Raw genomic sequence first — 24,587 nt, forward strand, 5'->3', positions numbered from 1 at the left:
TGCCAGTGTTATAGGTAATGGGAAAAGCAAGAGGCAGCCTTGTCCTGCACAGCCTACCTGGACTTCTGCAGAGGGAACGTGGCCCCGGCGGAGGGCCCTGGCTGTGATGCTGTTTGTTGGCCGGCGGCCGTGGAGGTCTGCGGTCATCGTGGTCCCGGCTCCACTCAGACTTCCTACCCCACCACGTGCCGATAAACAGAAAAAAAACGTACAATAGATGCATTGAAGTTCATAGTTGAGCAGAGTACAGCAGTGTCTGGTCAGAAGGGGAACTTCTGCATTATTTTTTGCTCTATTAATTCAGAGGTGGGAATTGGCTGAAACAAGGACAATCCACAGGGATGGATCTGGATTTTTTAACACCCCCAGGGTTAGATCCAGGGCAGAGTTAAATGTCAGAAGGCAAAAGAACAGCAGCAGCACCAGGAATAAAGGGGATGTGGGTGTTGTGGGCAGACGTTAGTTGCACAGGCTGACTCCTAGGAGCAGAGGGAAGAGTTGCCAGGAGGTACAGGGTCAGGGCATGTCATGTCCCCTGAGATGGGCATCACTGGGAAAGCACGTGCAGCTGCAAGGTGAGGCTGGGAATCCCGGGTGGACCACCAGCCAGCAGCTGGCAATGGGCTCCACCAGCACTGCTCGTGCACCAGAGCCATTGAGGAGGTCATGGTCTGGAGCACCTCTCCTATGAACACAGACTGAGAGAGTTGGGGGTGTTCAGCCTGGAGAAGAGAAGGCTCCAGGGACACCTTAGAGCCCCTTCCAGTGCCTAAAGGGGCTACAGGAGAGCTGGGGAGGGACTGATGATCAGGGAGTGGAGCTATAGGACGAGGGGGAACAGTTTTAAACTGGAAGAGGGGAGATTTAGATTAGATATCAGGAAGAAATTCTTTCCTGTGAGGGTGGTGAGCCCCTGGCCCAGGTTGCCCAGAAAATCTGTGGCTGCCCCATTCCTGGAGGTGTTCAAGGCCAGGTTGGACAGGGCTCTGAGCAACCTGGGCTGGGGGGAGGTGTCCCTGCCCAGGGCAGGGGGGGGTGGAACTAGGTAATCTTTAAGGTCCCTTCCAACACTAACCATTCTATGATTCCATGATCACCCTGCAGAGCAACCGCCCACCTTTCCGCAGCGGTGCCCCGTACCTGGGGCACGTACCAGCCGGTCATGGCACTGACACCGCAGCTGCACGCACAGGACGGTGCCTGGGCACTGCAGGGGTGAGCAGCGTGCACAGCGCAACCCAGCAAGTCACCGAGCTGCAGGCGGTGGCAGCACAGGCAGGGAGTGCAGGCAGCTCTGCTGGCAGCAGCCAGGGCTGCAGGCAGCAGCCTACCCAGGGGGGAGAAGCCAGGGAAGCCCTGGGTCCATGCCACGTCCCGGGGACCTTGCAGCTTCCAAGGCCCCTGACTGGTGCAGATGGTCCCGAAGGTGATGGGGTTTGCACCAAGCGATGCGTGCGCCCCAACACGGCGCCAGCCGGATCCTGCTCATCAGCAGACAGTCCCGGGGCCTGCGCCTGGCAGGAGGTATCGCAGGATTGGGCGCAGAGCAATCTGTTCAGATAGAGGTGGGTGGTAAATTAATGGAAATGGGAGAACAACTCCCCTGTAGCTCCAAAGCGGGGCGTTATCAGCGAGCAGAGCTCTAACAAGCCACAGAGAAGGCTGGAGCCCTCCGTGCCATTTCATTGCTGCTGCTCTGCGTCGGATTTCCCAGGAGCCCTGCAGCCTTGGCCTCATTAATTATGCAAATGAAAAGGTGTTGCCAACGCGCCATCCCTAGGTAGGATCCCTGTGACTGAAGTTGTGCCCCGAATGGCGGCTGCTCCCCCTGCGTTTGGGCAGGGAGGGTCCGGGAGCACATCAGGCAGGATGGATGTTTGCAATAATTATCCAGTCATCCCCTTCAAGTGTACTGCAGCCATAGCAACAGACAGATGTTCTGTCCCAGCCAGAGTCCGCAACGAGCTGGGGAGAGAAGCACAAAAATTAACCCGTTCAGCCCCAGGACGATACAGAATCCACTTTATTCTGGGACCAGACCAGACCTCAACATCCCTGAGAAAATTCTAGGAAATCGGGCAAAGAACCAACCACACACCTCCCAGATAAAATCGCCAGAAATTGCCCCAGCATTCACTCAGCCACTGTCTGACCCAAAAAGTTGAACGAAAGAAGCAGCATCCTGCAGGCTGGTGGCCTGGCTCTGCCGAGAGCCACGGTGCCTCTCCTCCCGTTACGGGTAACGAGCTCTGCTCACACTCAGCGTCTCCCAGGGGCGATGCTGCAGGCGAGGCTCTCTGGGTCTGGTGGTAACGAGCCTTTGGAGACGTACGGCACCGGGGAACCTGTTCAGGGACAGCCACCAGCAGCACGTTTTCTGCGGTCAACATCCACACAGCGGCCACAGCATAGACATCACTGGGCACCCAGCTGGGCAGAGAAGGGGACAGATGAGCCACAGGGATGAGCATCCACTGCTAAGTTAACAGCTGCGTCGAAGCGTTTAAAGTATTAGGAGGTGGGATACAGCCAGGCTGAAAAATAGCCGACATTTCATTATCCCGCTGCCGCACGGGTTTCCAGGATTCAGCTTGAGTCCATTAAATCCCACCCAGAAACATCATCGCAAGGGCCCTCGTGCCCACCAGCACACCAAAAATTTAAACCCAGCTTCTCCTGGGGGCCCTGATGAGCAAGTAGCCCTCCCCAGGCACAAGGTCTCTGCTGCCTCCTCCCTTCCCCACCAGCCAGTGATGCCTTTAAGCACTAGCATTTAAATGTTTTAAGGCCACACCCCCACCTCGCAAAAGGATCTGAGCTGCCCACCCTGGCCAGGACTCACCTCTCCCCTTGGGTGCCAGCCGTGCCCAGAGGTCCCGCAGAGGCAGCGGGGATTCCTCAGAGCCCAGAGCAATCCCCTGACCTCAGAGCAGCGTAAACAGGCTCATGGGAAAGGCCCGTCCAGATGTTTGCAGCTGCAGATGCTGCTGGAGCGCACCCATGGTGAGGATTTCAAAGGACGATGGGACCGGGGGAGGACAGCCCAAGCAGATGTGCCTGGAGGGACAGATTACACCTGGAGGAAAGGAGATAACCCTCTCCTCTCGGCTGGTGGAGCAAGACAACCCACTGCCCTGCACATAAGCACAAGTGTGAGGGGTCACAGGAACACAGTTTCACTTCCCAAACCGTAAGACTATTTTTGGTTCATATTACTTCCCTTCTTGTCCTCTGTCACACAGACAATGAGAGCTCCAGCTTGCAGAGGGCATCCCGTCTCCTCAAGGCTCGCCTGGTGACAGCTTGTACTGCGTTAGCACAGCCTATCCTGGAAATCTGTGGTCTCCCCGTTGGGTTTTTTCTTCTTTCTTCTGAAGGAGAGAAAAAAAAAAAAAGAAGCAGAGAAGGGTAAATTTGCTGATCTTGAGACTGAGGGAGACGTGGCATCATGTGCAGTCACAGAGGATGTGGGCAGGTGCCATCAGACTTCCCCACGCAGCTCTGGAAATGTAGCTCAGTCCTGATCTGCAGCTCCCTGGCTGTTCCTGTCCCGGGCTCCCACACAGCCCTGGCAGCTGGTGGGTATTTCGGTCCTCACCACAGCGCTCAGGCTACTGCACTCCTTCTGTGTTTTTTTCCCCCAAGCACATCAATTGAGCATCCACGTGGTTGGATTCCCAGCCCTCTGAAGCCACGCTGGAGACAGAATAAGAAGGTGAAGAAAATGTCTATTTCCACAAATGCCCATTCAGTTTGTAACTCCAGTTCCTCCGCTTGTGTCCGTCCCAGGCCTCTCCCGAGCGAAAGCCACACCAAATAATGTTTTGGTGCTGTGACACGGACAGAAATCCTACAGCCTCCAGAAAGAATTCATGCTTTTTGCTGACTACCCTGAGCTGCTTTGACTTATTATCTGACCTGGATCTAAATTAGGTTTTGATTAAAGTCAAGAATAATTCTACTTGGAAAAATCCCACTGTTTAGGTTCAGAGTTAGCAAAAACTACAGGAGAATTAAAACTGATTTCTCACTTTGGGGACAGAGACCCCGCAGGGACCTTAGACAATGCCCCGTCACCCGCTGCGAGAGGCAGCCACACTGTGCCATGTCATTCATAACCTGACCATGCTCTGTTTTCACAGCGGCCACGTTCTCTCCCCACTTCTCCTCTGAGATCACTCCCGTAGAGACTGACGGCTCTGGTGCTTGGTCAGCATCTCCTCATTTCAAGCGTGGGTTTATCCACTGTGTGTTTATTCTTATTCATTCTTGTGCCAAAGTGGTACCATGGTTTAGTCCGTGGCCCTCCCTGGTGTCTTATCTCTTCATTGTCCACAAACGTGTCTTCTCTCAGCATTTGTTCTCCTGAGATCAGTGAGCCGAGTCACCTCTGTAAGACACTCTCCTTTCTCCTGAGCAATCCAGCAAAACACTCTCTCTGCACTAGTCTCAGCCTAAATTCTCTCAATATGGCTAACCAGAACCAGACAGGAGACTGGAGCTTCACCAGAGCCTTTATACTTCTCTGTACCTCTCTTGAAATGACTCTCCTGAAACAATTTGGGATCGTTCCCCTTTTTCTTGACCGCATCCTCTTAGTGGATCCCAGCTCTCCCATTAGTGGATCACAGCTGTCCTGCTAGTGGATCACAGCTCTCCCAATGGTGGATCACAGCTGTCCTGTTGGTGGATCAGAGGTCTCCCATCCAGCCTTGGGTAGGCGAACGTCTCAGACGCAGACTGCGTGAGACACGTGGGCTCCCTTTGTGTTTGATGGAAAGAATAAGGCAGCTCCAGTGAGCGATTCATCTCACTCCACAATAAGCGTTTAAAGCACCTTGATGAATGGTTTTTGAAGGTGCTCATCATCGTGCATTGACTGTAGAGGCAGTCGAGACACCCAGGTAACACCGGCTGTCCGGCTTTGAATGACTGAAGTTACGAGAGCCAAACACTCATCCATAGTGGTCCCACAAGTACATTTCTCTATCCTTTCCCAAGGAAGCACTCCCAGCTCCCAGCAGAAGTGATGGTTATTAAACCCTGAGCTCACTTTGCACTGCTCGGTACCACGCTACGTCCACTGATGGGTTCGGTTCCCCCGTACCCACCCCTCTGCCCGCCTCTTTTATCCCACCCAGCAGCACTCAGGGGTATGTGGTAAATGGTTCCAGTTTGGGTCCTATTCAAGTGAAAATCCAGATGCTGACCAACAAAACCAGTGTAGCTGGGGACACTGCTGGGCGCCCACTGGCACGGCACCTTCTTCAGCTGGGATCTGAGGGGCACTTGCTGCTGGCCTGCTGTACATGACTTTTTACATGGTATCTGGCTGCCTTCATTTCCAGCTGATAAACTGTGTTTAAAACAGCTTGGAGGAGCAGGGTACTTTCCAGTTATCACTTTCCCATATAAGCTCTAAAGGTAACTGTAGGGGTGTCCGAGGTGACGGCTGGAAAGCGTCCACCACTGCCACCCCCACATCAACAGGCAGATGCTATCGGGGTGGATGGGAGAGTCCCTGGCACGGTCCCGCATGACTGGAGGGGGGGTCACCGCTCCCACTCGGCCCAGACCCAGCTCTCCCACCGCCCTGCCCCACCGAGGCGCGAGCCGGGCTCTTGGGGAAGGAGCGGGAGCCGGCAGCCGAGGGCTCGCTGGGCTCACGGTGCTGAGCGCACGGCGAGGACCGACTGCTGCCGCTGCTGAACAGGACGGCTGTGGGAAACACGGGGAATGCGGGAATACGGCTGAGCTGAATCAGTCCCTCCGGACTGCTGTGCTGTCCCTGCCCCGATAAGCATCAGACACTTCACAGGAAGGCCCGAGTGCTACAGTGAAAAACCAGGGAAGGAAATATCCTCAAAGGAAGCATCCTTCTCACTCCTAACCATCAGTTTTAGACTTACCTCTAAAGCAGGAGTGCTTATCTCGCCCTTTTCTTTCTTAAATGTGTGCCTTCCCAGGTGTTTCTCCTCCCGATGGGCACCCGGTCCTTTTGCACACACAAACACTCTCTGTGGTGATAAATTCCGCCGGTTAGCTATAAGATGGGTGAAAATGATCTGGTTTAATCAGTCTGGATGACTCATACTTCTGATGATGGTCCCTTTTTCTTGTACCTTGAGAAGGGACCTCTTTGCACACACCATGTACCTTCTCCGGACACTCACCACGCTACAGAGGCACCGCAGCCTTCTCTCTTCAGCTCCCATCTCGGCTAAGCTGCCCTGATATTTCCAGTTAAGCATTTCCTGGCATTAGGATTGCTAATTCCTGATTTCCTTGCTTTTATGTATGTGAAAGAATAATCACAAGCCAATACAGTAGTCCACGGTCTGGAGTACCTCTATCTGAAAAATATGTGACAGAGAACTAATGTCTAGTTTATATTTGTTGGAAGTTACTAAGAACAACTTTTATTTACACAGTATAAATAGCAATGGATCTGGTGTTACCACTTGTTTGTCTATAGGAAAGCCAGCAGCAGACACCCTGTGCTGTACACCACCCAGTACCTGTCATCCAGAGCCAACAGTTTAAGGTCCAGTGCCACCAAACACTTCCACTTCCCCCCCCCCCCCCCCATCTTTAAGGACAAGAGTGGCCTCAATAACACACGTTACAATCTGGCATGTCATGAGATTGCTCATGCAGTGCAAATGAAAATCTTGTTGAATCTTGTTCTGCTGGATTGGGACCTAAAACATTCACCTGAATGCTCAGCCCCCTGTGTGAGTGGTCTTCCCAAAATCCTCATTCAGGGGACAACAGTTCTTGGTTTGGCTGGCCTTGCCTTCCCAAACTGGGGAAACTCCTGTCCATGCTCTCCAGAGAGTAACCCTCTGTATCGCTTTCTAGGTGGGCCCCCAGACCTTCTTAATAGAAGGACTAGACAGATTCAGCTACTCACATCAAAGGGCAGACAAAATATTTAACTGCAACTATTAACAAACCAAACCAGGTGGAGGAGAGAAGAGACCTAGTCAAAGGAAAGGCTTAGCAGGACATAGCTTGCCACATCTGGCGGACCAGGACGCAAAAACATCAAGCCCCATGAGTGCTGTACCCCAGACTAAGGTCATTAACTGGAAATACTGCAGTTTCCAGCAATTTTCTACAGAGGACAGTCACTGTGGGTGAGAAGACCACTGGAGTCCTTTCCTTCCATCAGCCATGCCTACCGTGTGGCTGGAGCACCTGGCTCACCCCAAGCCAGGTATGTGTCCACCAAAACAAACTGCTGTCTGTTTGCAGGCTCAGGGAGTCTGTGACCAACTGACTACCACACGTGGCCCCTCACTCCTCCCTGAGCCCCTCTCCGCCAGTTCCTTCCTCTTTTCTGGGGCAGGCTCAGGCCCTTCAGCTGATGTCTTACTCTGCAAAGCGCCATTCATGCCAAGGAGGGGTGTCTATTAATCATTAAGGAAAATATAATGCGTATCACTCCACTTCGCACTGATGGAGCTAATGTTTGATGGTCATCACAATTTGGCAGCAATAAAACCCAAACTGGTGCTGTTCTTGTGGAAATATCCAGATTCAATGGACATGCAATCTCCTACCTCAGCTTCAAATGGGTGGGCTGAGGCAGGAGAAGACTTCTGTCCATGCCTACGGTGGTGTGAGAGGACGTTCCCTTGTCCCTTGGCTTCTGAGTGGTTGAACTGCAAGGTGGGGAATTCAGTGATTGCCTCAGCCAGGAGGTCCGATCACAGTGAAGAAGGCAGCACCACCCCTGGCTGGAGCAACTCCTCAAAAAAAGCAAAGTGTTCTTTTACTGTCTTCCTCACTCAACATCTCCTGCAAAGCAGCTGGACTCCAGCGCCGAGTGCTTCCCTGCCACTCCTGGACAGCCAACTGCCACCACACCTCCTACGAAGCCTATTCATAGGAAATCCCACCCACCCCTGTGAGCACCCCAGTGCCAGCCGGTTCTGGACACCGAGTTCAGCTGGTCACTGTGTTGCATCATGCAGGTGGGATGCCCACGTGCTGTAGCAGGCTAAGAGCTGAGCCCGACTTAATCTGCAAATTCTTTGTTGAGAAAGTTGCCCACCAAGCCCCAACTGTGCAGAACATCCTTATCTTTTCTGCCATTTCCATCCCCCCAACTGCTCCTTGCAGCAGTCCCCTGAGAAAGCTGTGCTTCCATGGCTGACTGAGGCTTGAAAGGATGTCCATCTTATTTTTAGTGGTCAGCAAAAATACTGCAGTGCACTGGCAAGTTCCTGTAGGCATCCTGTGTTATGTGGTAGAAAACCCAAAACAAGGAAGACCTTCTGCGTTTCACGATTCCCTCTCCATCAGCATCATATTGGGCCCGGTACAAGCTGGATGGTAAGACTGGGAATTTTTTGAGAGGTGTCCAGAGATCCATTGGGGTAGAAAGGGTCAACATGATTTACAATGGTGTATTTCAATAATTAATTTCAATGCTCCAGTGTCACAGACATCCCCTGTTTTCACCCTACCCCCTCTGCCATGGCTAACCCATGGCTCAGCTCCTGCAGCATTCAATTCCCTCCTCGGGGATCTGTCGGATGGGCAAAGTGCGGCTGGCATGGGGCAAGGGAGAGTGACAAAAACTGCCCTTTGGCCAGTGAAGCACCCTCACCTGCCCCCCTTCCTTCAGCCCCGGGCATGTGGCACTGGGGCCACCAGTGCGCTGGGCAGCTCTGCCACCACCATGCACTGCACCTCCAGCACCGGCCTCAGACAACTCCCTGACACATCAAATTCCTCTTTCAGGTTCCCACAGGCTCCCAGTTCCTGCTCCTATGTCCTCACACTGGCCCTACCGCTGCTGACAACACAGGCAGCCCTCGGTATGCACCACTGCCGTGCCCCCATCCGGCATGGAGCAGGCCTGGGGCTCTGCCAGGTGGGCACAGAGCACATGCGTGGCACTGCCAGGAAGGCATGGAGAACACGTGTGGCTCCACTGGGCGGGTATGGAGCACACGCATGGCACTGATGGACAAACTGGGAGCACACGCGTGGCACTGCCAGGTGGCCATGAAGCACATACATGGCACTGATGGACAGACTGGGACCACATGCATGACATTGATGGACAGGGACCACGTGTGGCACCGATGGACAGACCAGGAGCACACGCATGGCATTGCTGGGTGGGCATGGAGCACACATGTGGCACCAATAGATAGACGAGGAGCATACATGTGATACTGCTGGACAGACGGGGACCACATGTATGGCACTGATGGACCTATCAGAAGCACATGTGACACTGATGCACAGGGAGCACACACATGGCATTGATGGACAGATTGGGACCACGTGCATGGCATTGATGGACAGGCCAGGAGCACACACATGGCACAGCTGGGTGGGCATGGAGCACACATGGGGTACTGATGGACAGACCAGGAGCACACATGTGGCATCAACGGACAGACTGGGACCACATGAATGGCATTGATGGAGCACACATGTGGCACTGCTGGGTGGGCATGGAGCACACACGTGGCATCGATGGACAGACAGGGACCATGTGTATGGCACTAATGGGCAGACCAGGACTACATGTGGCACTGATGGACAGGGAGCACACGCATGGCACTGATGCACAGCCTGGGACACCATGCATGGCATTGATGGAGCACATGCCTGGCACTGCCGGGTGGGCATGGAGCACACACGGGGTACCAATGGACAGACCAGGAGCACACACATGGTACTACTGGACAGACAGGGACCACATGTATGGCACTGATGGACAGACCAGGACTACATGTGACACTGAGGGACAGGGAGCACACGCGTGGCACTGATGCACAGCCTGGGACCACATACATGGCACTGATGGACAGCGAGCACACGCATGGCACCACCAGAAACACGGCACATGCGTGTGACTGCCGGGGAGCCACAGCTGCCGACTGGGACTGGCGGCCCCATCTCGCCCCCCCCGGACCAGCTGTGACCGCCCACCACCAGAGACCCCTCGGAGACGGAGGAGTGGGACTGTCGCCCGAGCGCCCCCCCGCTCCCCTGCAGTGGCGGGGCTCGGTCACGCCGCGGGACAGCTGCCCGGCCGCAGCGCCCCCCCTCCCGCCGGGACACAGCGAGGATGCTCTCCCGGCTCCTGCCCGGGGAACAGGCGCGGAGGGCGGGGGCGGCTACGGGGCGAGCGCAGCGAGGCACCGGGGCCGGGGTCCGGCCTTTGTCTCCCGCTCCGGGGTTGCCCCGGGGCCGGATTCGAGGCGGGGTGCGGCTCTCCCGGTCCGGCGGGACAAACCCCAGTCGCTCCGGTCAGCCCCGATCGAGGGCGCTGCGGGGCGATCCCGGTATTCCCTGTTCCGTCCCGTTCGTTCCAGACCGTTCCGGCGGGGCGGTAGAAACCTTCTACCGTTACCGTTACCGCTACACACTCCCCCCCCACCCCCCCCCATCCCGCGGCTCCTCCCCGGTTCTGCGGCGGCTCGGCAGGTGCCCGCCTCCGCCCCCACCGGCCCGTCCCGCCGCACACGTGCGCCCCGCCGGCCCTTTGTCTGGGACCGGCACCTGGACCCGCGCCCCTCGGCTCGGCCGGTCGCCCCCCTCCCCTCCTCCCCTCCCCGGCCCGTCCGGGCCGGGGGAGCGGGGAGGGGAGGAGGGGAGGGGGGGACCGGCCGAGCGCATCCCACCGGCGGCGCTGCGGGAAGCGGTGGGCGGCCGGTGCGGAGCACGAGGGCCGGGGCGGTGCGAGGGGGGGTGGTGGTGCTATTGGGGGGGGAAGCGGTGGCCCCGGGGCGGTCCGACCCGGGGGAGGGGTTGGGGGGGGTGTTGGGGGTGGGGGGCCCGACGGCGGCGGAGCGGCCGCTCTAACAGGTGGGATCCCGCTGAGAGGAGGAGGCGGCCGGAGGGGGGCGGAGGAGGCAGGGACGGGCAGGCGGGCGGGCGGAGGGAGGGAGGGGGGACGAGCCGGAGCCGCCTGTGATCCTGTGACAGGAGCGGCTGCTGCTGCTGCTGGCGCCGCCGGTGCCTCCCTCCGCCCGGCTCGCCGGGTCGCTGTCCGAGCCCCCCGGCCACCCTCCCCATCCCCGCCCCCCCCTCCCCTTTCCCTTCCCTCCCTCCCTTCCCTCCCTCCCCGCTCCATCCCGACCGTCGCCCCCGCAGACCGTCCCGGGCCGCGCCGTTCCAGAGCCGGCCGGGCTCACCGCGCCGCCCCGGCTGCCCCTCCGCCCGCTCCGGGACAGGGCGCGGGGCCGGGCGCCGCCGCCGCCGCTACCGCCGCCGCCACCGCCGCTAACCGCCGCCGCCGCCGGCCGGGCGATGCCGAAGCCGCCGTTGCTGCTGCGGGGGAGCCGCCCCGGGGACAGCGAACTGGGGCGGCAGTTCCGGGACTGGTGCCTGCGCACCTACGGGGACTCGGCCAAAACCAAGACGGTGACCCGGAGCAAGTACCAGCGCATCGCCGAGGTGCTGCAGGGGGGATCCGGCTCCGGCGGCGGCTCCGGCGGGGGGGAGAAAGGCAAGTTCCAGTTCTGGGTCCGGTCCAAGGGCTTCCGCCTGGGAAACGGCACCAGGGAGGCGACGAAGATGGGTCAAGTGGTGGTATATGTGCCGGTGAAAACGGGAACGGTTAGTGCGCTCCGTGCCCCGGGGGCTCTGTGTCTGTCTGTCTGCCTGCCTGTCCGTGTCTGTCTGTCCTCCCCGGGGGTTGCGGGCGGGGAGGTGGGTGCGTGGGTGTGTGGGGGGGTTTACCCGGGGCGGGGGCGGGCACCCCCGGGGCCCCCCGTCCTCGCCACCGCCACCGCCGCGCCGGCCCTGTCCCGTCAGCACCGGGCGGCCCAGCCCCGCCGCGCCGCCGGCCGCCGGGAGCGCGCATGCCCCATGCGGGGCGCGACGCGGGGCCCGACCGCTCCCGCAGCCCCCGCCGCTCCCCGGGGCACCCGCCGCGCCCCCGCCGCCCCGACCCGCCCGGGGATGCGGATGGGGAGAGGCGCCCGCCCGGAGCCTCGCACCTTCCGCCGCCCCCCCTCTCCTTTCCCCGTCCCCGTCCCATCCGGTGCGGTCGCCGTCCCCGGGCGCTGCCGGCGCGGGGGGGGGTGGTGGCGGTGCCCCGCGCCCGCCGCCGCCATGCACCTGCCCCCGCGCCGGGGGAGGGGGGGGGTGCGCCGCCGCCCGGTGCGGGCCGTACCGCCCCTCACCCCCCCACCCCCCCCCCGCCCCGTCCGATCACGTTCGCCCGGCATTTCCCATCCGCCCCACAGCCGGGGACAGGTCTGCAGTCAAGGGCAGAGAGCGGCGGGGAGGGGGCGCCGGCACCCCCCGCCCTCCCCCGCCGCCGCCGCCGCGCCCTGCCCGCCCGGTCGCCGCGCCGAGCGGAGCGGAGCGGAGCGAGCCCGGCCCCGCTGCGGCTCGCCCGGCCCCGGCGTCCCGCGGCGCTGCCCGCCCCGGCGCGGCCGCTGCAGCCGGTGCCCCGGGGAAGGAGGAGGCGGGGGGGGGTGGGGGGATGCGGGCAGCGGCAGAGCCCGGATTAGGGCAGCCGCTCCCCCCCCCCCCCCCCCCCCCGCGCCTGCCCGCGGGCCGCCGTCCCGGGAAACTCCCCCGCCGGAGCCTCATTGTTCGGCGCCCCGCCGGGCCGGCGGCGCGGGGCGCACCGGCCGCCTCCCTCCCTCCCTCTCTCTCTCTCTCTCTCCCTCCCTCCCTCTCTCCCTCCCTCCCTCTGTCCGTCCGTCCCTGCCGCCTGCCTCCCCGCCCCGCCGCCGCCCGGGGCTGCCCCGCCGCCCCATTGTTCCCGTCCCGAGCGCGCTCCGCTCCCCGGCGCGGAGGGAAACGCGCAACTTTAGCGGCCCTACGCGCAGGGGTGCGCCCGGCGCGGTGGCGATGCCCCGGCCCCGCTGACCGGGGATGGGGGGGGGGGGGCGGACGGACGGACGGACGGATGGACGGACGGTCCGCCGCCCCGCCGGGGGACTGCTCCGGGCCAGCGGGCACAGAAGGGCTCCGGGAGGTTTTTTTTTTTTTCTTCCCCCCCCCCCCCCGTCCCCCCCCGTCCCTCCCCTCCTCTCCCCGCTGCTGCTGCTGCTGCTGCTGCCGCTGCTCTAAAGGGTGCAGTGTTTTCTGTGCACACACAGACTCCAGCATTGATGTGGCTGGAGGATGCTTCCATTGAGGGCAGCCCATCTGTGGCAAATGCTTCTAAACGCACTATTTACCTCCCATCTGGTCTGCCTTATTATTGGGGGGAGGGGGAAGGGTCATTATTTCTCCTTTTCCCTTCGTGGTGCTCAGAGGCGCCTTTCTTTCTCCCCTTGCAGCCCCCCTCCCCCATGCCATGCCCCCAAAAAAATTCTTCGCGATTTTTTTTTTTTTTTTGAGACCTCTTTGCAGCCTTTCTCTCCCGCTTCTCCCCACACACACACCAAAGAGCCCCCGCCGAGGGCGGATTAGGAGCGGTACCCCCGTTCCGCGCTTCCCCCGGGTCCTCTCCATCTAAGCCGGCGACTCTATCCCAGATCTTCCAAATGCTGCAGAGTCATGGTACCCCAGAGAGGCCGAGCCAGACTCCCTCGACCCTGCTGCTAGCTAGACGCCCCCTCCCTTTTGTCCGTGAGGGGGTCCCTAGGGTCAGCAGCTCAACCAGGCCGGCGCAAGCCCGCATATTCCCAAAGGGCTTCTGCACAGATGAAGTTTCAGCAAGGAGCATGTCTAGGCCCCCGCATCTTCCGTGGCAGAGTCCCTGCAGGCTACAGATAGGCGATACACCCCTGCTCCCGTAAACCAACAAACAAAAAGCAGGCATGCCCTCGGGGGACAACTGAATTTTCCGAGGGGCAATACCGCTTATTTCCCAGCGCCCTGCGGCGCCTGCCGGACGTCAGGGCTGGGAGCGCTTTACAGAGCCACTGGCTGTAGGGGGTACCAGTCGTTGCGCTCCCCCAAATCCTCCGGTGCTGGTTCTGTAGAAGTTGTTGCCTCTGTCCCGGCCCTCCCCAGCCCACCTTGCCCCTCTCTGCCGGGAATCCCGTGGACAGTTTCAGATGGATGCAGTTGCTGCCTTTTGGGTTTGCCTGAAGTGGCTCTCAAATTTAGAGATAACTTGACAGGGATTTTCTTCAGCTCCTGATAATTCAGTGCTCTCCTTGTCCTCGGTGGTTTGGGCTGGATTTGTGGGTGTATTTAATTTCTCCCATGCATGCAGTCAAATAATTCATGAAGCTGATATGAGCCTTTTGCTTGACAGTAAAGCGTGTATTGTGGTTTAATGCCTGTTTAGCTGCTTTTCCCAAATACTTCTGGAGCGGCATTTCAGTTGCTTTCTCCTGGCTGTGCTCCTCAGCAACCTGATACCGCTCGTCCTGTCCGCTCGTCCTTCTCGGAGCACATCTGCCGGAGAAGCAGCAGCGTGTTCGGGACTGTCCCACCGCCAAAGAGTCAGGCAGAGCACAACACCCAGGCGGGTGCAGTGCGGGGGGAGGCGGGGAGGTGCGCGCCGCTGCGCCGTATCTGCAGGTCGCTACAGGAAATCCGAGGTACCGGGAGTGCAAGCTAGAAGAGAGGTGGTAAAGAGCGTGTAGAGGGCAGCAGTGGGGATAAGATCTTTCCTTCTCCTGACGGGGCTGGGGCCACTCCTCCTCTGGAAAAAAAAAAAAATAAAAACAATCCCAAATGCAAAAAAGAATAACCCCCCAGCAGCAAGATGGTAGATTTTTTTCCTTTTGGCTTACACATCCTGAGCTGGTTTGTGTATTTTCTGCGCATCTGTAGCGCAAACATAATTAACATGTGGTTATTATTTTCTCTCCTGAGTAACTTTCCCTTGCCCTCCTCCAGGCCTCTCAATCAGAACAGGCCTAATCAGATTTGGGTGGCTTGAGAGCTGGGACTGTGCACTGAGAAGGGGGCATCTGCCTTAGGTGGTGGTCAGAGCAGATGGTGGTCTTCTCAAAGAATGCACTGGGAATAGGAACAGCAGTGCGGACGGATGTCTGGCACAGAGACTGTTCAGATTTCTTTTTCCCAGATGAACGTCCCAAAGATGCTGGACATTTAACACATACAATTAAAAAACCCCTACGCAGATAAACACGTGAGGTTTAGCAGTGTAGGACATTGTTGCCTGACAGCCCTATTCAGGTACGGGCTGGATGCTGCATCCTTTAGGTCAAGGAGTTGAAAAAAAAGCACATTTAGGCTGTACTGAGGAGGAGGGTATCTTTGTGTGCTACTGCAGCACAGACAATGGATACAGCCCAAAGTGCCCAGGTCTGCCCTTCTTTCACGTGGATAATGCATGCTAAGGTGTAAAACACCTCGTTACCTTCGGGCTGGACTGAACCCTGGTACTGAATGTGCAGCGCTCTCCCTTCTCCCCAGATTTGCTAAGAACTGTGGGAGAATTTGTTTGTGACAAGGTGCTAAGATGCAGTTCATTATAATCTCGTGTCCCTCTTGTCCTAAGCATTTAGCATCATTTAGACAGTCTTTCTCATACAAATGTAGAGTGAGATGGAGACACGGCGCAGGGAAATGGACAGCGCTTTGGTGACAAGGGACGATGCAGATGGATGTGGCTGTAGCAGCAGGGTGTGCAGGGGAGGGTTTGCCTCAGACTTCGGTTCGGGCATTAGCTGCGGGAACGGTTACGCACGGTCTCTAAATCAATGCCGTACTTCGCCCGTGCGTGCTTGTCACAACTCCGGAGCGGTGGCCAGCCTCGCAGGACGGATTCATCCTGGCAGGCCGTGATGCAGGCTGGAGGACTGCGGGATGAGGCAGGGGGAGCCCGGTGTCAGACCGGCCCTTCGGGGACTGCGCGGAGGCTCGGGCATCGGGTAGCCTCTTCAGCGCTCGCCTGCATTTGATTTTGCTTTCCTGCTCTCTCCCTGTCCCCGGCAGAGCTGACACGAGGTTCTGGGGTTCCCGTAGGCATTACTGAAGGGCTGAGGACATTCGTGCGGGTGGGTTGCTGGTGTTGTACAAGTACAGTTCACCTGTGCTGGCTCCCCCAGAGCCACCAGATGTTCGAAATTATTTCACTGTCATGCCTGGTGACACTCACCCGAGGAAAGATACTATCGCAGGGGGAGTGCTGTAAAGAGAATTTGATGAGGCCAAAAAGCAAAATGGATGGAGGCCTTTCACCGACAGCAGGAATAGCGTCACACGGGACATGGGATAAATCTCACAGTACAGCCCATCCCTAAATACATTTGAGCTCCGGAGACAGGGAGCGTTGCGATGCGAAAGCCGCGGTGCCAGGCCTTGGGACAGCACGGCACAGTGGCAGAACGCTTGAGCTGAGAAGCCGGGCATGTTGGAAAGATGCTGCTCCAACAGCTAATAGAGGCTACATTTTTCCTGGTACAAGTACCCTTCAATGCCCATATTCAGTGCCCCCAAAAGCTGCACATCTATAACCTCTAAGAACATTAGTCAACAGAAGGTTTTCACTATGTGAATAACCACTTAGACTTTCTGTGGACTTCAAGTGATGAAAAAAAATAAATCAAGCCCATTCAGAAGAGCCTTAGACAAGGCAAATGGGCCTGAGGGTATTATCTGAGAAACTGTCTATTAGTTCTATAGCACAAGCCTTCCTTAGAGCACGCAGAGCCTTCACCTGCTATGAAATAGCCCACCCCTGCGCACGCGGGGCAGCGCAGCCTTTTCCAAGGAGCTGAACCGATGGCAGGTTTACATTTCAATGTGCGCTTAGGAGACTGGCACGATGCTGGCCCGGGTGCTCGGTCCCATCCAACCCCGTCTAGAGGAAATCTCCTACATCAATATCCCTTCCAGATTCAGCTCCAAGTTCGCACAACATCAGGACCAGTTTTTACTTCTGAAGCTGCTCGTGGTACAAGTCACAGCGGTGACACCCAGTCCTCCGGGCCCGAGAGCTGGCAGCAGCAAAAGCCTCCGGTACCTTTGCAAGGTGAATTTAAAGAGCTCTGACGATCTGCAGTTACGCAGACTGGCAGAATGAAGTTCCTTGCTGAGCTGGGAGCAGGAGAGTTGGCAGCGGAGCCCATTTCCAGCTCCTGCCCACTCCCACCCCTCCGGGACAGCCTGCTGAAGCCATTTCTAGGGATAAGGGGGGAAAACAGCATCTAATTCAGTCCTTGCTTTCTTTTTTTTTCTGCCAAGGCTCCAAGCCTGACTGTAAGGCAGCCCCACCATGGTTGTTGGTGGTGTGATACAGCGCACATGGCGCAGGTCCAGCGGGAGATACCACTGTCCCCAGACAGCCTCAGCCTCAGGGACTGGCTTTGGTCACCGGTCCTCGCAAGACCTGTAGTTGCATCAGCAAAGGTCCTGCATCCCATCTCTCATCCCAGTCCCTCGATACATGTCTGACTGAAGAGTTTCTAAAAGAATAATCTCTCTCTACCATCTACACTGTATGTCCTACGTGATTCCAGAAACACCGACAGCATTGCTGATCCGAGAGGGACAGCGTTTTTTGGATAACTTTCATCCAAAAGTTATCTCCCTCACCCCACAATTGCTTTCAGGTTTGTGGTTCTTGGTGGGTATTGTTCTGAAGAAGGTAAAAGAGCAAACAAACAAAGCACAGCTCTGCAAGGCCTTGTTAAATGAAGCTAAAATGGAAAGAAATCCAGGGCTGATGAGGTGCCGTTATTCCGACTCTTCAGGTTACGTCACCCCTTTGCAAAGGAAGAGGGGTCCAAGCACTCAGATCCCTGAATTAAAGAGGAGCGCAGAGGACTGTCTGTAAGAGCGACATGTAGGCTGTTCTCACCTCTCCTCATGGGCTGTGACTCAGAGGGGAATTCAGTCGCTGACCAAGGACAGCCGCAGAGACTCGGAGAGGTGACCACACTCCTTTCAGTGAGGACTTTCTCAAGAATCTCTTTGTCCAAACCATTCTCAGCAATAAGCTCTTGCTAATATAATTTGTACAGTTTTGGTTTTGCACTTACGTTAGGCCTGATATGAGCAGTCTGTGAATTTATGTTGTGGGCAAACAAATGGCGGGGAAACCACAGAGGCGTGGAGGAGGAGCATCGATGGGATGTCCATTCACCTGTCCCGCGCGGATGCTCTGGCTTCCCAAAACCTTGTCTGCATTGCTGTGACAGAGGAATTCATATTCCTCTCTCTTTATTTAGTGCAAATTAGCAATTACCTTCCCCGTATCTGATATTAGCTGTGCCCCACCTCTAAAGAATTGCATCAAGATGGGCCAAAGCCACCACCGAGTTTCGGTGCCTGGTTTAATTAGCTGATTGTAGCGAAGGCCGGTACCTGTCGGCCAGAATCGTCATCTTTGTTGGAATGCTGCTGATTTCCACTTCTGTGGCTGGTGCCAAAGAGTAGCAATTTATTTGAGGAGAAATAGCTGCAGACTGTGTGTGCGTGTGTATGGCAGCAGACAGTGAGAGCAGAGGTTTGGTGTAAGGGCTTCTTCCCTGCGTCTCTGAGATTAAGGCAGCGGAGTTAAGTTAAGGGGAGGCCAGTTGTGTCCTACCAGTGCAGTACAGGGCCCTTCATGGAATGACAGGCGGGAAACCGAGCTGCTGTGTGGATGGTTTCTCTCCGCCCATGCTCTGCTTCGGCTCGGCAGCCCAGAGGAACACGTTTCCCTTCCGACACGCAGGCAGAGGCGATGCCGGTGGCTCAGATGGACCCGTTCCTCACCGAGAGGGAGGGAGGCGTTCTGGGGAAGATGGGGTAACGCACTCTCTTCGGCTCAGAGTTTGGGCTTTCTGCTTGCCAGCTACGGTGATGGGTCTCTGTTATAGGAGTCTGTGGGCTAAAAATGGATTTCAGACTCATCAGGAATCCCCCCCAAAAAAAGGAGAATAAAGTTTGGGACTCCTGGCTGGCTTGCGTGTGAAGGAGTGATCTCAAAGCAAACCCTGAGTCATGCACTCATCCACGCTGCCGAGACATCCCAAACCTTCTGGGTTTTGGTGCTGCAAGTACCGTCCATACTGGTGCCCAGTTACCAACGGGGCATTCCAGTTTGCTGTCTCACGGCACTGGGACAAGCAGCCAGCCCGGGGGAGCTGGTTCCTTGGGGCTGCATTCACGTTTGTCATTCCCATCAGTCGTTTGGATGCCGGTCGTGCGGCTCCCTGAGCCGGGACCGGGCATCTTTGCCGGGCTGGGAGGAGGCCTGCCTGCTGCCACTCACCTGCGTTGGGCGTTTTGATCCAGCAGAAAGCCCTTGAGCTGGTGACAAAGGTCTGGATGTGGGCTGGAAAGTACGGTCCTGTCTCTTAGCAACTGGTTCCTACCTCTGAGCTCTCGGAGCCGTGTGTGGGACAGAGAGCATCAGTCACGCTCCCGCTGCAGCAGCAACGCGCCGAGGAGGGGATGGGGGATCAGGCCGGCTCCAGCCACCGCCAAGACGCTTAAAGAAGCTCAGGCATTTCTAACACAAGCAGTCATCTGTGAGTCCTAATCAAAGCTTCGGTTTAATTGCTTTCCTCGTGCCCTTCTCTGCACGGGGAACGGAGCGCCGATTGGCTGGCCGCGGCGGCTGCCTGCCAGCTACCTCAAGAGGCTGCTCCGCACTGCCCCGGCTTTTTTGGTCACAGGGGTGGGGACCAGGGAGGGAGGAGGAAGAGGGAGGATACGGCCCATGTATTTCTAGAAAAATTAGATGTCATAGGGTCCTTCCCTGAACTCCTCTGCACTGCACTTGGGAATCCCCCGTCCCTCTTACAGATGTTTGCATTGCTATTTTCTCTCTCGGTGCTCGGTTCTGCTGTTTCACCCTCATGTTTCCTCCTCCTAACCAAAAGCAACTCCTCTCTGATGAGCGTTTCTCAGAGGCTCCTTTGCCAAGCACCATTTCATAAACATTTTCACGAATCCTCAGCTTTGTCCTCCTAATTAACCATCCAATTGGCCCCCAATGGAGACTTCACCTCTCCTGTGAAGATCCTGCTTGCACAGATTATAACCTGTCAGCTGCCAATTTATTCTTCATGCAGAGGGCAGGTTATATTAATTTTCTGGCTTCCCTGCCCCATTTGGTTTGCCCTCCCTTTCTTCTGCTCCCAGTAGCATCCCTGTTTGGAGACACAGACTCACAGAAAACCAGGGGGACACAGATGTGAAGCAGCTCCATATGACCCATGTGTCCAACCTGCGGTGATGCGGCTGTTAGACCACATGTGGTGGGATGTTGCTGACCTGTGTCAGACCTGGGAGAGGAGTCTCTATGGATGGAGTCCCATGATGGAGCGTTAAACAACATGTTTGACTTCTGCTCCCCCCATGTGTAGTCTCAGTCAAGAGCTCAAGAAAATCCACGTGGCCATCCCAGGTTAACGTGGAATCCTTCCTGGGCATTATTTACAAGTCAGAGCTCAGATTTTGGAGAGTTGGGGGTCCACCTTGTGCGCTTATGTTGGAAACATCCAGAATACAAAGGAGGGTTTACCTCAATGCAGGGAGAGACCTAATGGATTTCCATCAACATCTCTCCTCCATGCCCCCTCAATTCCCTGTGTAGGACACCCCACCCCTGCAGAGCCGCATGCGCAGCCCAGAATAAATGCACATGGTGACAACAGTAGGTGCCTGCTGTCACCGAGGGTAGCTGCCTTGTGTTTTGCTGGGTTCCCATGGTGGGAAAGGGGATGATGGAGTCCAGCATGACCGTCATGGTTCATCACCAGCCGCATTTAAGGCACAGTATTCTTGAACCCAGCGTGCGCTCACAGGGAGCAGCAGTGAGCGACGTGGTGTTGTAAAGCGGGACATCGGCATTTCCAGGCAACGGCGCCAGGGACGGGCTGTGCTGAAGGCACCGTGGCACGGCAGGGCTCAAGTCCTGCAGTGCCCTTACCTGGTGAGGAGGCTGGGTTTTGGGACGGAAGGGCGTGCAGGCATTTTACCCCCCTGTGAACAGCTGCTGAGCTGTCAGCATTTTCCTAGAGGCACATCTTGCTGTTCCTGTGGGAGTCTCCGAGTGTGGCCCACATACTCCAAATTGCCAGGGAGCAGGGAGCTGACACCAGGATGCCGTGCATCCCGGGCTCAGCCTCTCAGCCCAGCCTGACCTTGATTCACTGTAGCATCATTTGTAACTTATTTTACATAATTTTGCTTGCCACTGACGAGCTGAACTGCCGCTGCTGCTCTATGCCTCCTCCTACTTAGTTTCGTTTTGACATCCCCGTGTCCTCACTGTAGGTCTGGTGATGCCGCGTGGCTGCCCAAACTCTGCTGGGTCTATTCCCAGGAAGAGAGGGGTCACCTTGCTGTGACAGGTAACCTCATCACTTGTTACAGTGCCTTGTCCCCCTCCAACTTGAAAGGTTTTGCTTTGGTAGTGATCTTTGTTAGATTAGTGCCTCGGTGCTGTGGAGATTGCTCACAGTGATAAGTTACTTCAACAAAGAGCCATCTCTAAACGTGTTCTGAGTTTGTGTTACAGGTATATATTTTCAATATTTTTTAGATTTCTAGTTTTAGATTTCTTTCAGGACACTACGGAATATAAATTCTCTTCTAATTATAAATGCAGTCTACTATTTTCCCCCCTTCTTCCCCCCCCTGCAGCATATCCCCCCCAATAATGTAAAACAAGATCCAAATGACATTAAGCAATAGCTAGCCATCTTTACAGATTTATTAAAAAAAACCCAAGTCACATTATAACTCTACCTATTTCAAAATAGTAAAAAATACTGCAACATTATCATAATCCACAAATAATATTGTCTGTGACACCTTCCCTGTTAGCAAGCTACCATGCGACGCTTCTTCTGCGCCGGTCATGGCACACCGCAGAGCCAAGCAGTGCCGTGGTTCCCAGTTGACGGGTGGGAAGACAGCGGCCCCAGGGGAGCGATTTTCCAGGCAGGTCAGTCGGGTGCTCTGCTCACGAGGCCACAGCAGCCTTTCTCACCAGAACTGAGAGAAACGGTGCTCTGACAGCAGCTTAGGCTGCTCCACGGCACCCAGTGTTTTGCTACCCTTCAAACAGCCTGCTCGCCTGCCCTGTAACGCTGCCCGCAGGCAGGGCAGCGCTGGCTCCCCGCTCATTTCTGGCATGCAGGCACGGGGTCACATTTATTGGGGACCGCTGCGCTTACCTCTGCGTGCCAGATCCAGCGGCTCCTGCCGGCACACAGCCCGGTGCTCGCAGGGAGGCAGCTCTGCTCTCCTGCACAGTGCAAAATGTCCTCTGCCTCCCAGGCAGAGCAGGCATCCCAGCAAGCCTCTGAGCAGGCATCCCAGCAAACCTCTCTGCCTGCCGGGCTTCTCCTCCAGGCCCCAGGATGGATGGCAGCCCCGTTCCCCGGGGGAGCAGCCATCCGCCAGACCCTGCTGCCCACCCGCCTCCCCTCGGCACCGGCCAGCGAGGAGCCCCCGCAGCAAAGCCCGCAGCCCACCTGGGCCCTCTCGGCGGCTGGAGGCAGGGCTGCCATTTCCAGGCTCGCCCCTCCCAGGCCGCTGTGTTTTCATTCCCAGGGCTGGGAGCCGGGAGAGGAATAAGTCGAGGTCAGAGCAAAGGCCTGGACCCATCTCGACAGCTCAGCTGCGGCTGCTGAAAGAGCAGCTCGCTGGTAAGAGGCGCCTGCCCCCCACTGAAAGACATACACCTCATCTTTGTTTGCCATCTAAAAATAATGCGCCCGGCTCCCCCTCACAAGGAAGTATTTACTTTGCAAAAAAAAAAAAGTATTGTGTACAGTCCTGGATAGAGAAACAATGCGAATGCACCCAGCGCAGGCTGGTGGCTGGGGCCCTCGGGCACACCGGTCCGCCGGCTCCTGGCCTGAGTCAACGCGTAGCTTTGGGCAAATGACTTCTTCTTTGTGCTTTGGTTTCCCCTGGAGAAATTAACTCTCCTGGGCCGGAGTGAAGCTCATCTGATCAGCAGAGTCAGGGCTGTTTTTACTGCAGTAAGTAGGGCTGTAGCTGTAAGCACAGGATGGGACTTCATGTTTGCTTGGTGGTTTGTGCAAAATGACATAAATACTTAGCACAGAGAATCATCATCAACATTTCAGCAACGGCTTTCCCCCAATTTTTCAACCAGAAATTATCAGAAAAATTTCCCAGCAAAATATTACTGGGAGGAAAAAAGAGCAAAATCTGTAAGTGAGAGCATTTCCCATATTCTTCTGATGGGTTCTTTTTATTATGAGCAATACAGCTGATATTGTTCTCAGCCTAGCATTTCCCCAGTGCCTATTTCTAAGACATGCACTGTGCCCGTGGCATGAGGGACAAGAAGAAGAGGGAAGTTCGAGGAATTTAGCTCTTCTTTCTCCTCGCAGCATTAGCAGAGGGAGCCTGCTGTGGTTTAACATATCCCCCGCAAAAGCTGCTTTCATCCTACACCTAAATACCATGAGGAGTGAACTTCCTAAAGCCCTGGAGAAGTCTAAATATAGAAGCCAATCAAGGGCTGACTTCCCAGAGATGAGAAGTACCAAGAACAGTTTCTTGATCAAAAGTTGTAAGAGTCCATATTGAAATAAAACGTCTGTTTTGGTACTGAAGCCTGTGCAGGAGGAGTAATTGCAGAGGTGGGCTGTGCTGCCTGTGCTCGCCGCTCTGTCTGCCAGTGGTACCCACAGCACCGGGCGCAAGAGGCGGCCGGGGAGGCGGTGGGCTGCCCAGGGAGATGGACTCGAGGTATCATCTCTGAAGCACCTGACAGGGATGTCTCTGACAGCACGGCAGGATTTCATCCCTATCTGTATGTCGCAGTTTTTGTCCAACTGCTTTTTCCTGTGCACGTCCGCTCCTCCTTACAGCTGATAATTTTTTTCTAAAGAACAGAAAATTCCTTAGAACAAAATACAAGTTGTAGAAATTGGAAAGGCACCTTAAAGAGAAAAGAGAGCAGAGTGCTTCCGGTAAAACACAAACACAAGTTTGCTAATCTCAGAACAGGTATGTGATGGCACTTTTGCGAATGCAGCAGAGGGAACCACTGAGGGTTTGCAGTGAGGGTGAGGGACGGCTGATTGCCGCAGAGATAGCGCTGTCGGGCAAGGGCTGGGGAACCCGCGGTCGCGCCGTGGGGCGGCTCGCTCAAGCGTGGGACCGGGGAACCCCAATCCTGACCCGTCTGGGGGAAGGCGGTCGTGCCCCACTGCCAAGGGGCAGCAGGAACGTAGGCTGAGCGAACGACGCCGCGTCTCTCCTTCGTGCAAGGGAGGTGACCTTGAGGGGCAGCTCGATACAGATAGCCCCAAACCTCCAGTTCAGGTGGCTCAGGGATGAGGATGACAGCAGCCCTTCCAGACAGCAACAAGAAATTAGAGTTTAACGTACTGGGGGGGAGATGCTGTGGTTGAGAGATACAGAGATGAGAGCTTTCATGTGAGAAGTTCGAGAAGAGGCGAGGGCAGAGGGTCTGCTCCCCGGCCAGAGAACAGAGTGCGGCCATTATCAGGCAGGGCTCTGCCGGCAGGAAGCAGCTTTTGACTCACAGGAAACTGAATTCGGCTGGTATCAGCCCCTCGCGTGAAGGCCAGGGGAGCATTTTATCTGCCGTTGAACACAGCAGATGGGGAAGCAGTCGGCACTCCCTCCCATCCTTCTCCTGCTCCAGCAGCCCCTGCCCGATGGCCCTCCTGTGTGTCCCCCTCTGAAAAGGGCAGCTTCTCTGTGGACCAGCGAAGCAGGGC

General features: G+C 56.6%; 1 protein-coding gene across 1 annotated transcript in view; it reads left to right on the plus strand.

Moving 5' to 3' along the window:
- Positions 1-11,280: 11,280 nt before the first annotated feature.
- NOL4L (nucleolar protein 4 like) overlaps positions 11,281-24,587 on the plus strand; it is a gene marked incomplete at its 5' end in the record, with an annotated part of 62,434 nt that continues 49,127 nt past the window's right edge. The window contains one exon of the mRNA XM_082491314.1: positions 11,281-11,589. Within this exon, the coding sequence (XP_082347440.1) occupies positions 11,281-11,589 (309 nt within the window). The remainder of the gene's footprint in view (positions 11,590-24,587) is intronic.

The sequence above is a fragment of the Vanellus vanellus genome (assembly GCF_965231255.1).
Source record: "Vanellus vanellus genome assembly, chromosome: 15".
In the NCBI taxonomy this organism is placed as follows: domain Eukaryota; kingdom Metazoa; phylum Chordata; class Aves; order Charadriiformes; family Charadriidae; genus Vanellus; species Vanellus vanellus.